The sequence below is a fragment of the Carcharodon carcharias genome, chromosome 12 (genome assembly GCF_017639515.1).
Source record: "Carcharodon carcharias isolate sCarCar2 chromosome 12, sCarCar2.pri, whole genome shotgun sequence".
Classification (NCBI taxonomy): Eukaryota; Metazoa; Chordata; class Chondrichthyes; order Lamniformes; family Lamnidae; genus Carcharodon; species Carcharodon carcharias.
This window is the reverse complement of record NC_054478.1, coordinates 99,012,081-99,025,475: the sequence shown is the minus strand read 5'-3', so window position 1 is coordinate 99,025,475 and position 13,395 is coordinate 99,012,081. Positions and strand designations below refer to the sequence as shown.

General features: G+C 44.3%; 1 protein-coding gene across 2 annotated transcripts in view; it reads right to left on the bottom strand.

The window, feature by feature from the left end:
* The window catches only part of LOC121284752 (major facilitator superfamily domain-containing protein 6-like), a 78,506-nt gene that overhangs the window by 15,571 nt on the left and 49,540 nt on the right, over positions 1-13,395 (bottom strand). For both annotated transcript variants that reach the window (XM_041200312.1, XM_041200313.1), the window contains exon 4: positions 12,559-12,720. In XM_041200312.1, coding sequence (XP_041056246.1) covers positions 12,559-12,720 — 162 coding nt within the window. The remainder of the gene's footprint in view (positions 1-12,558; positions 12,721-13,395) is intronic.

Sequence of the window (13,395 nt, the reverse complement as noted above, 5' to 3'; positions counted from 1 at the left end):
CTTTGCATTTTTTTGGAAACCTCATTCACGGGGGGAATGAGGTTTCCAAAAGCAAATAAAAATCTAATAAAAACTTTATTTTTTTTATTATTAACATGTTCCTGCTCATATGACGAGTTACATGAGGGGACATGTTTCATTAACTTTTTAATTTTTAAGATTATTTTTTCTTATATCTCATCCCCCTGAGGCAGCTCTCTGCCTCAGGAAGATTATGTAGCACGTACACTTGCTCGCCCGGCTTGCACTCCTACCCCCGCCTGGGAAAAATTTTGCCCATGGAGTTTTTTGAGGACGTGACTAGCAGAATAGATAAGGGAGAACGAGTGGATGTGGTGCTTTTGGATTTCCAGAAAGCTTTTAATAAAGTCCCGTACATAAGAGGTTAGTGTGCAAAATCAAAGCACATGGAATAGGGGGTAATATATTGCCTGGATTGCGAATTGGTTAGCAGACAGGAAACAGAGAGTAGGAATAAATGGGTCTTTTTCAAAGTGGCAGGTGATGACTAGTGGGGTATCACAGCGTTCAGTGTTTGGGCCCCAGCTATTTACAATATATATCAATGATTTGGATGAGGGAATCAAATGTAATATTTCCAAATTAGCTAACGACGAAATTTTGTGGGAATGTGAGCGATGAGAAGGGTATTAAGAGGCTTCAAGGTGATAGACAAGTTGAGTGAGTGGGCAAATACATGGCAGATGCAGTATAACGTGGATAAGTGTGAAGTTATCCACTTCGGTAGGAAAAACAGAATGGCAGAGTATAAGTTAAATTGTGATAGATTGGGAAATGTTGATGCACAAAGGGACCTGGATGTCCTTGTACACCAATCACTGAAAGCAAGCATGCAGGTGCAGCAAGCAGTTAAGAAGACAAATGGTATGTTGGACTTCATTGCAAGAGGACTTGAGTACAGGAGCAAGGATGTCTTATTGCAGCTGTACAGGGCCCTGATGAGACCATACCTGGAATATTGTGTGCAGTTTTGGTCTCCTTACCTAAAGAAGGATATATTTACCTTAGAGGATGTGCAGTGAAGGTTCACCAGACTGATTCCTGGGGTGGCAGGATGGTTGTATGAGGAGAGATTGGGCCGACTAGGTCTTTATTCACTGGAGTTTAGAAGAATGAGAGGAGATCTCATTGAAACATATAGGCCAGGATTTTCCATTCGTTGGGTGGGCTCAGTGGGAGCAGGTGGGGGCGGTCAGCTCCGCATTGCGGTTTCATGCGGACAGGCCAATTAAGGCCCACCCAAAGTGGATTGTGAGTGGTAGCGCTAAGTGTTACTAGTGCGGGCAGGGGGAGGAAGGAGAGTCGGATCCAGCGCTCATGTGCACTAAAGAGCGCTTCAATTTCCCCAAGGCACGGAGCTGCCTCAGGGAGATTGAAGCGCTTTTTAAAAAAATAAATACATTAAAAATTTAATGAAACATGTCCCCTCATGTGACTGTGTCACATGTGATGGGACATGTTTTTGCTTTTCAAAGAAAGTTTTCATTAATTTGTAAAAGCTTTAGGACATCCCGCTTGTGTATGAGGCTTCCTAAAAAACATAAAAACCACTTGACCTTTTTGCCTGCCCGCCAACCGTAAGGTTAATGACCTGATTAATGGCCTCAATGGGCCTATCAATTATCGGCGGGCGCGCAGCTGACTCCGGCACGCGCCCGCCCAATGAAACATTGTGCAACTTGGCAATGACGTCGGGACGCCGCTCGATGTGATGCACGTCATTTAACGTTCCAGCATGTCATCTGCGCAGCCACACACCGAATGGAAAATTCTGCCCATAAAATTCTGACAGGGATGAACAGACTGGATGCAGGGATGATATTTCCTCTAGCTAGGGGGTCTAGAACAATGGGTCACAGTCTCAGGATACAGGGTAGACCATTTAGGTCTGAGATGGGAATTCTTTACCACAAAGGACTGTAGAGGCCAAGTCACTGAATATATTTAAGAAGGAAATAGATAGATTTCTGGACTCTAAAGGCGTCAAGGGATATGGGGAGAGTGCAGGAGTACAACGTTGAGAAAGAGGATCAGCCATGATCGCATTGAATGGCCGAATGACCTACTCCTGCTCCTATTTTCTATGTTTCTTCTGGTCAACCATCATTTCCCTGATGAGATGAGGCAGCCAAACCTGGCACCCAGCCTCCGCTGACAAGGCTCTGTAAATGCTTCAAAGAATTGCTCAGAGAATTGTGTCCTAGAATATTCACCTCCATGCAAAGAGTAGTCCCAATTCTGCTTGGCATTTTTCTGTAGCAGAAATGAGATCGCAAATCTCATAAATGGGGAATTGGAGGCAAAACAATTGCAATCTCTTCATGATCAATGTGCTGTCACTGACAGTTCATCCTTACTTTCAAGTTTTGAGATAAATCCAAGAAAGGATTAATTGCACTCCTCCCTTTCTTTAAGGCTTTTTGTTACATGGAGTTACTTACATTTTTAAACCTGCCATTTTCTGTTAGTCAGTCTCTAGTTTAGTTTTTCATCTCCAATAATAACAGTCGGAGTCGAAATCTTGAAAATAGCTAAGCAGCAAATGATACAAACCATATCTATAAATTTAATCAGGTGTGTGCACATGTCAAGGAGGAGGTCAGAAAATCAGGCAAATGAGACTAGAAACATCAAATTGGACCATTACTGATCATTGCTGCTGCATGCGTCTCTGAATGACAGGGCATGAGCATGAACACAGCTGACAGAAGCAAAGTGTCTCACTATGAACCAGGAAGATTTGAAAAGATAGTGAAAGGATGGGGAGTTAGATGGGGTGCAGTTTTGAAGAGAGGGAATAAAGTATCCTTGTAAATGAGGATAGTGAAGGTTTGGTTAATGGAGAGTGACTTGGAAAAGTTCAAAAGTTTGCTTGGTATTTTGTTATGGTACAGTGGATGGTAAATGCTGAGCTGCTCAAATCCCTGAGGGAAACTTGAAACAACTGCCACAACTGTTTTGCAATTTGTACTTTTATTTCCAGATGCGTGCCTTGAATTCAGGCGTAATAAATCCGAGTCTTAGAGGTTTCTTTACAAAACTGAATTAAACATTTATTAATAAAATAAATAATTTTAAGCATATACATAGATCTATGCTTACTACTATAATAACTCCTAGCTCCTCTAATTAATCTGACTCCCAGTTACACTCCCGTTAAGACAACAGTAATAAAAAAAAGTATTTTAACAGACCCAGGCAAAGCACACAATACCCTGGACAGGGATATTCACAGTGAATTCTCTTAGCTTTGGTTCCTACAGGCAGCAGCCTGGTACATAGAGGCTGGAGGCTTTTCACGCTTGTTAGATCTTAGAATTCCTTCCTCTTACACATAGCCTTCTCTCCTTTGTACATATTTTCCCCTTTGAATGCAAATTTCATTGTTTCAATATGTCTTTGGGTTTTGCCTTTCTAATAATAAAAATCTTTCATAGTGGCAATTTTATCAGCAAGCCTTGGGAAAAATAAACACACTGTTTGGCTTCTTCTGCCGAAGTGTAACATTTGGTCCCCTCTTTTGAAATTCAAACTACTCTGGTTTATCTAAAAATGCAAATTTTCCTTTATACCTCACATTCTAAACTTCAACCATGTTTATTCATTTAGCATTTCAAACCTAGTTTCTCTTCTAGTACATCAAAACCTTCAGACCAACTGTCTTTAATTTAATTAAGTCCCACACACACACACACAGACACAGACTATCCAGACCCCACTATTCCTATATTATATTAAATCCCAATAACATTATGAAAATTATATTTTCATGACAGATCTCATGCCATTTTTACTGATTAATTGTGACATATTTTCTTCCTTAATTTAACATCAAATGAGACTTCTGCCTGTATCTGAGGACACAACAGAAACGCAACCTTTGCATACAAATATCTCGCATCAAGAGGTGTCTTGTAATTTTACAAACATTACAAGTAAGCCTAAGGACCATTACTGTTCATATTATTATTTCATTCAGCTGTGGATCATAAAAATCTAAAAATTCTCATTCTTGTTTTTAAATCCCTCCTGACCTCACCCCTCCTCCTTTCCTATAACACTCTGGGATATTCACAGTTCTCCAATTCTAGCCTCTTACACATCTGTAATTTTCATTGCACCACTGGCAGACATGCCTTCAGCTGCTTAAACACCAAGCTCTGGAATCCTCTCCCTAAACCTCTCCTTCTCTCTGCCTCTCCTCCTTTTAGGGACTCCTTAAAACCTACCTCTTCGTCCAAGCTTTTGGTCCCTTATGCTAATATCGCCTAATGCAGGTTAGTATCAGATTTTGTTTGATAATGCTCCTGTGAAGTGTCATGGGACATTTTACTAGATTAAAAGTGCTATGTAAATACAAGTTGTTGGTCTTGTTCAATGGCACCTGCATACATACAGGCCTCATGTTATGCTCAGTGGAACGGAAAATCCACTGACCTCATATACTCTTCCACCTAAATTCTAGTGATAATGTGCTGGCAGAACTGGAAAGTAGGCTGAAATTTGGCCTAGTAAGGGAATCTCATACTGTTCAGTAAGGGACGGAGCCTCTTCCCACCTTTTACAAGGGCAGCAACATAAGGGAAGTTAGGGACTCCCAACATTGTCAGCTTCTGTCTCCATGGCTGTCAGCAGAACCTGCTGTAAGATTAATGGTGGTATGCTTTCCAACACATGTAATCTTCTTTCCGGGTTTGGGGGGGTGGGGGGGAAGGTTGGGGGGGTTGGGGGGGGTGGGTAGGAGCAGTGAGTGAGGAAGCTGGGCAACACACCTCTGGAACTGGCAAGTTTTATTGAGATCCTAGGCTCTCTCCTATGGCAGGTACCTTGGATGCATCTGGAATGGTTTGGGCACTCACCATTTTCATTAAAACTGCAGACGTACCCCTCAACACCAATCTTTGGTAGGGTCAGCAGTAGGTTCTAGGGTAGATGTACCATCCTCTGCCCCCACCATGCATTTACAGCCTGACTAAATATTACCATCTGATAGTGCTAAAATCAAAAGTCAATTGTGACCAATAACAACATACACACATCTACGATATGGTAAACATCTATCTATATATATCTTCAAATGCTGAAATCACAGAAGATTTCAAAATGCTGGAAAAAGTACTAAAAGTGAGTGAAAATACTAAATTTTATGGGGAGAGCGCTTCACATCAGTCTTCTCCTTTCAAATATTTTTTAATTCCACTAATGTAAAAATTGCATTTTTAGTTACTTAATAACTTCATAACAAGAATTTTGAAGTCATGAAATACCAAGAGGCTCCTGAGTTTTAGTTTCCATAGAAAGGCACATTGAATTGTAGAATGTGTTCCTAAAATACTAATGACAAACTCAAAATCCAACATAATGAAAAGGAATTCATTTATTCACTCACTTCAGCCCAGGTCATAGAACTTAGGGTTTCATTTCAGGTGAATTGTCAGCCTTTTTGGGAGGTGTTTAATTTCTTGATGCTGATGGTCAACTTTTCTAAACTTTGTAGGTTGGCTTACATACAAACCTGATACAAAGCCTAACCTCCTTGACACTGGCTTTGTGCCACTTTATAGATATGTAAAAGCAGGTTGCCTGCAAACATGTAAGGAGCAGCTTGATTCAGAGGGGACAGCCAAATTCAATTTGTTTCAATACATTAAGCTCCACATGGGACCCTGCAGTTTATCCAGTGATCCATCAGAGCTTCATTATGACACAGCCGATGGTAAAGGCTGAGTTGTTCAAATCCCAGAGGGGAAACTTGAAACAACTGTCATGACCTATTTTGGCAATTTGTAATTTCGAGATGCAGACTTTGGATTTCAGTAGGAATAAGACCACCGAGTCTCGTGGTTTTTATATAAAATTAAATTAAACATTTATTAATTTAACAACAAATTAAACACATACACATGCCAGAATATTACATTTGGCGGGAGCAGGCGGGGGCGGTCGGGAACCCAACCACTGCCTGCGATCGGCTCCACACCACCATCTTATGCGGGCGGGCCAATTAAGGCCCACCCAGCATGAGATACATCAGCAGCAAAAGGGAGAAGGGGTGGGCAGGGGCGGGAGCTCAATGTCTGCCGGGTCCAACGGTGATGCAGCAGCCGCAGCAGCCATGCAAAGGCTGCCACTGACTTGGAGGAAGCTTGTCATGGAGCAGTTAAATGCTGAACACGGCAAGCGGGGTGCAGGTCGGCAGGGCAGAGGGCCCCGCGTTCTTCCGATGAGTGTCTCGCTGCCCTCCTGGAGGAGGTGGCAGCATGCAGTGATACACTTGTCCCCATGGATGGGGGGGAGGAGGCCCCACCATCTCACCAAAAATGCCTGGGTGGAGGTAGCATCCAGGGTGAGCTCCTATGATAAGGTGAGGCGCACATGGGTGCAGTGCCATAAGCAGTTCAATGATTTCCTGCAATCAGGAAGGGTGAGCACCGTGTTGGCATGGGTTACTTAGCACAGCAGTTAGAAACGGCACCCCCCCCACCCCCCCGGACCTCAGAGTTCTTAGAGTGTGAGTGGCAAATCTCAATGAGGCAGCATCTGAGCAGGGGGTGAGCCCTGGCTGCTTGAACTGAGTGTCTTATGGCTCCAGGGTTACGAATCAGCTGAGCCCTACGAGGTTTTCCTAAGGTGGGGTTGGCCAGGCTGCAATGACAATGCAGGTACAAGGGGGACTAATCAATGCTCCTCTGTCCTTTCAGGAAAAGACATCCCATAACAATGCAGAGATGTTGTGGACTGGTGGAGAACCACCCCACCTTCTAATCCTGAGTAGCTATGAGCAGGAGGCCCTGGAGCTGGAGAGGCGCCATGCGCCTGGGTCAACCGGCTATGGTGAGGTTGGGGTGCCAGAGGGAGGTAAGAGTGCACTGAGGTCAGAATATCTGTAAAAGCAACCATTCCACTGTTATCTCCATATTGATGTGAGCCTTGAACATGGAATCCCCATTGATAATGGAAAGACGAGGGCACCCTGATCCGGGTGCGAGGCATGCACAGTAATGACTTCAACTAATGACATGTCCTTATTCTTCCTTTCAGGCTCACCAGCTTCCCATCAGGGTGAGGAGCCTGAAGGCCCACCGCTGACACCAGAGGACAGTGACCATAGAAACGAACCAGCGTCACACCCTCTCAGCCAGGAAGTCACCAGCGCAGATACTAGCACCTCGGTGGGCATCGGATCAGCGGATAGCATCCCCGTGAACAGCGGTGAGGGCACTTCACACTTGCTTGAGGTGTAGGTAGAGGCAGAGAGTGCCCAGGGCCGTGGCAGTCGGAGGACTGCTGGGAATCAGGAACATGCTCATTCGGTGGCTGATGATGTGTCACTGGAGTCATCCCTAAAGCAGCAGATGCTGGAAGTCCAGTAGGATGTGCGAGAGGATCTGGTGGCGATACATGAGGGAATGTGTGCCATGGTCTCCATTGTGGAGGGGTCCATACAGAGCATGAGCAATGCAATGACCCTCATGGCCGAGCGCAATGCCTCCTCCGTGGAGAGAGTGGCGACTCTCATGGAGATGCTCCTCCAGGAATTGAATCTCAAGTTCCTGGGGATGCGCTCAGACCTGCAAGCCCTCACACCGGCAGTGACCTCAGGTGGTGACTGTCAGTTTGGGAGATGGATTGAGCGCCCAGTATCCCAGCTAGGTGCCTGTCCATCAAAGGTGAGCAGGGAGGTCCAAAGCAACCTGATGTTGGCGTACGAGCTGCTTGTTGTCTCTGCGGTCTCCTCTCAGAGCACTCTGGATGATGGCAGCAGCTCCGCCACCCCTCTGCTAGTGACCATGGCATCCGAAGAGGCTGCAATGACTGGGGAGATGCCAGCTGTGGCACTGACCGCTCCCTCCCAGACGGGGCCAGCACTGGCTCCATGGGCCAACAGGACAGCAGAGTGAGCAGACTGTCTCCAATGCTGGTGCCAGTGAGGGGGGAGAACCTAGATGTAGCACCCTCAAGCAAAAACTTAAAGCACCTTAAGCATAACACGGGCTTAACAGTGGTGATATTTTTTCCCCCATTTTTATGTTAAATATTATTAGGTGTGACAAATAACATCTTTCAATTTAATTTGTATTATGTATGCCAGGCACCACAGCATTAAATGTGTTTGTGTTCAACAAACCTTTGGGTACTTCATTCTGTAGGTGCAGGGGAACCCATGATGTTTTGAGTGACTTGTTTGTCTTTGAGCTTTATTGAAATGGCACATAGATCATATGTTGACCAAGCAAATGTTGCTCTCAGGTATCGAGTATGGAGCCTGCAGCCCTGGTACGTGGTGATGATTTATCTTTGGTGGGCTAGCTGAAGGAGCGTTGGATCAAAGCCTCCCGGATGTCCCTGCCTCCTTGGAGGTCAATGTCTATCCCCTCAGTGTTCTCCTGAGCGTGCTTGTCCTCGGACTCACTACTTGACTCATCGTCTGCAGCCGGAGCAGCTGCGTCAACATCTTCTTCCTCCACTGGGACCCCCCCTTTCCAGTGCCAGATTGTGGAGAGAGCAGCATACAACCACTATCAGTGACACATGATCAGGGGGGTATTGGAGTGTGCCCCCTGAAGCACATCTCGAGGAGACCGATGGCTCTCTCCACCACAGCCCTTTTGGAGGTGTGGCTCCTATTGTACTGCTGCTCAGCTTCTGTTCTTGGATGGCGGAGAGGCGTCATGAGCCTCCTTTTGAGGGGATAGCCCTTGTCACCCAGCAGCCATCCATCCAGCCAGGTTGGAGCACTGAAGAGCCTCGGCACCTGGGAGTGTCTCAGATGTAAGCGTCATGGGAGCTGCCTGGGTACCTTGCACAGACTTGCAGAATCTGCATCCTGTGATCACACACTATCTGCCCGTTGATGGAGTGGAAGCCCTTCCTGTTGATGAAGGCACCCAGCTCGCCCGTTGGCGCCTTGATCGCCACATGTGTGGAATGCGTGGAAACCCAGAAATCACTGCAAAGCCTCTGGCTCACTCTGTCTGGTTGGCCTCGTCCATATGGCAGTGAATGAAAGCCAATGCACGCCTGAACAGAGTTTCTGTCACCAGCTTGACACAACTGTGGACAGCTGATTGGGGGACTCCACAAAGATCATCCATCGACCTCTAGAAAGAGCCACTGTGACCTTCAGCGCCACTGGCATGGGGTGTCCACCCACACAGTCAGAGCTGATCTCAGGGCCGATCATCTGACAGATGGAGGTCACGCTCTCCCTTGAGAGATGGAGCCTTCTTTGGCATTGCACCTCAGACATATTGGGGTAGCTGCATCGCCGCCTGTAAACCCTGGCAGCAGGATAGTGGCATCTTCTGCGGCCCCTTCCACCTTGCACTCCCTGCTGGCCCTGTGCCCCTTTTGCCTGCGCCTGTCCTCCGACAGGTTGCTCCCCTGGAGGCTGAAAAGGGACACCTGGCCTCCTCCGCCTTCTGGCCCTTTCTTCCTCCTCAGAGGAGGTGCCTCCAGCAGAGACCACAACCCCCATTCCCAGGCTAAGGGAAGGCTGTCTGATACCTGGAAGGCCCCAAGTGGTTAAAGCAGCTCTGAAGTGAAATGAAGTTGTCCTGTTCACACAAGCAAGCAGCAGCAACTTATAAGCAAAAGTACAAACAACTCGCATTAGCAAACCCACTTGCCCCTCTTATCCCACCCGTGGATGAAGTTTTTGAAAATGTGGCCTACCCGCCTGCCTATTGTGCCCTTGTGACGCCCTGAAAATTGTACCAGCTGCGTAAAATCACAGACAGTTGGTGCCTCAAGGACTTTAACTGTCCCATTAATTAGTGGTGGGCGCGCCTACATCTTCATCACGCACCCACCTAGTGAAATATCGTGATGGCACGCGGTGTCATCGGGGCACATGACCGATGTCATTGTGCATCATTTTACATTCCGGTGTGTTGGGCGCACCCCTGCACGCTGAATGTAAAATTCTGGCCATGGCTACAAATTACTACTATAATAACATAACAAATCCCCAAATTAATCACCCCCAGGTAAATCTCCACTCAGGCAACAGTAACCCATAGACTTTAAACAGATACCAGACAAAGCACATTGGACCTTACAAATTCAAAATGAGGTTCCTTTCAATTTGGTTCCTTTGCAGAGTTGTTGGCTAGTTAGATATTACATACCTCTGACTCTCACACACAAACTCCTCTCGGTTTATACCTAGCTTTCCTTTTGAATGTAAATTTTCCATTGTATTACTAGTTTTTTTAATTCTACCTCTCCTAACAATAATCTTTTCATTCTACCAATTTTATTAGTAATATATATATACATTGCTTGGTGTCTCCTAGCTAAGTGCAAGATTTTACCCATTCTTTTGAATGGTTTATTCATCAAATGCAGATGTTCTCTTTACCTTCTATCCTTACGTTAATCTAGTTAACATCTCAAGCTAGACTACATCAAAGCACCCAGACTAGCTGGCTTTAATCCAATTAAGCCACACACAGACACACACACAGACACACATAGACACAGTCCCTACTACAAGTCCAATTTGAAAATAATTTTCAGTAACATTATACACATTAATATCTCTTCATGATTTAATTATCTCATGACGAAAAAACTGTAAAATGGGGCAGAACCTTGCTGCTGTACTGTATATTACAATGGAATTAGATAGAAAAGCTAAATGGATAGGAACATAGGAACAGGAGCAGGCCATTTAACTCACCAAGTCTGCTCTGCCATTCAATGAGATCATGGCTGAACAGCAAACTAACTTTACCAACCTGCCTTTGTCCCCTATCATTTAATCTCTTTGGTTAACATAAATCTATCAATCTAAGATCTAAAGTAACAATTTATCTAGCATGAATTTCCATTGTGGGAATAGCATTCAAAACTTTTATTATCCTTTCTTTGTGACAGCATCAACATGGATATATGACTCACTATCCCATCACGTAAGTCATTAATAAATAGTGAGTAGTTGAGGCCCAGGAGATCTTGAGGCACAGTGGTAGTGTCCCTGCCTCTAAGCCAGAAGCTCCAGGTTTGAGCCTCACTTAAGGACTTGATGAAAGATACATTCATAACGCAGCCAAACAGGTTGAATATTAACCTGTAAATCCTTCTAACATACGCCAATGACCATCGCTTAACAGCGGGAGAGAATCCTGGTCAGACATCAAATGGGAAGAAAATTGGAGCCTCCACCATTACTATTCACAGTCCCAGAATACAACATGCAGAGAAAAGTGGGACTTCTTGAGGGCCAGTTGACTGGACAGCTGGTGTGGATTAGATTGGTGCCAACAGCATGGGGTTCAATCCCTGTTCTGGCTGGGGTGGATTCAGGACCTGCCTCCTTGCCCTACTTATGGTGGAGGTCATGATGCTGTGGGTTGGACCTGCCTTCGGGCAGAGGACTGAAGAAGAAAAAGAAGTTGAGGACCCAAAGCAGACCTTTGCTGGATGCCACTTGTCACAACCTGCCAATTCGAGTACCAGCCCATTATCCTTACTCTCTGTCTCCTGCTGTTCAACCAAGTTCCTAACTAGGTCAATAACTTGGGTTCAATTCCATGAGCTTCAATTGTAGATAGCAGTCACTTATGCAGGGCTTTATAAAATATCTTCTGAAAGACCATAGGAAAAAACCATCTATTAACATTACCCTCTGTGCTACTTTAGTCACCTATTCAAATTAATACCCAAGGAATGATCTATTCTTTAAAAATCTATCGAAGAGCTGCCATAGGCATGATGGGCCAAATGATTCTGTGAAACAATAACTGCCAACCCAGTGGGCACTGAGGTTGATCATAACACCCTAAAATCTACCCAGACGGAGAGCAACCAACTGAGCATGAACTGGTTATGGAGCCTGGGATTTTCCCTGTGCATCTGGCTCAGTATTTCACCAGTCAGTGCATTTACCCAGTGATCCTGGTCATTTTTGCTTCCTTTTTTGAAAATAGATTCTGTTCTGGTGGCATGGAATATTCATGGTTTAATAGCCTCGTGTTGCCCTCTACCCTCTTTCCGATCAGCTGAGTAATGGCTGACTGGATATGGTCATTGAAAGAAAATGACAAGATTCATTCTTTTAAACATTGAAACATTAATGATCCATTCGATCATCCTGCAAAACAACAGTTCTATTCTATAACATTAACATCTAGAGTGTCCAAAAGCCAAATGAACTGCATGGAGAGATAGAAAGAGAATTTTTAAAGATCAGAAAAGACAATTCAGCTCTCAATGTTAATATGCTGCAGTGAAACAGAATGTAAATGAGGAATGGTTTTTCCAAGATAACCTGATAATCGTTAGTGCTCTGAACGTTATATTTATTAAACTCTCTATTTGTGAGCGTAGCTATAAATTTTTATTATTGTAAATGATATGCCTAACTCTAAATTAGCTGAATCACATCAAATTCATTAGTGTTCAACACAGCTTGAAAGCGAGATAATGAGGGTAAAAAGCTGCTGCTGCCAGATAAATAAAGAGCTGCTCTCTCCCAATTATTGATATGCCAAGGCAGGAAATATGGAAAAAAGCCATCATATCACTACTTACCAAAGGCATTTACCATTACCCCTCCCATCATGGCACCGCAGCCTCGGCCCAAACCCAGATGGAGCCCTTGTAGAATTCCCTGGGTAGAAGTCCTTAATGCAGGAGGTACGGCAGCACTGAGATAGGAGATGCATGCAGCCCATACAGCTGCATGGGTAACGCCTGCATACAAGTAAAAATCTTTTCAACATTTGATTTATTTTATATTTGGAATATACAATGTTTACATAATGAAATGCATTATTTAGTTGATCAGAAAGGCACTACTTCCACAGTTAAAAGAAAATGCATAATTTCCTAAGGCATCAAGAAAACCAAGACAAAGGAAGTCAGATTTGACTTTTTCAATTGAATTAATTACATCTTTCTTTGGGATGCTTAAAATTTGTCCAAGATCTTTTCTCGACTTCATGCAGAGAATCATAGAATGATACAGCACAGGAGGCCATTCAGTCAGTTGTGCCTGTGCCAGCTCTTTGAAAGAACTATCCAATTAGTCTCAATCCTCCGCCCTTTCCCTACAGCCCTGTAATTTTTTTTCCCTTTCAAGTATTTATCTGATTCCTCTTTGCACATTATTACTGAATCTGCTTCCACCACCCTTTCAGGCAGGAAATTCCAGATCACAACAATACACTGTGTAAACAAAAGATACTCAGTCAGTAAGAGGTGAGTAAGGAGAATGCTTTTTTATCCAGCAAATGAGGATGAAGGCTCAATTTACTGATTCCCGCTCACCTTATAAATAGCAAGTGGAGGAACTATTTTACTGAATAGTTTTTGTGCTGATATTTCAGGGAAGAACATTATAAATATTTCCTTTTGCCATATTAAAAT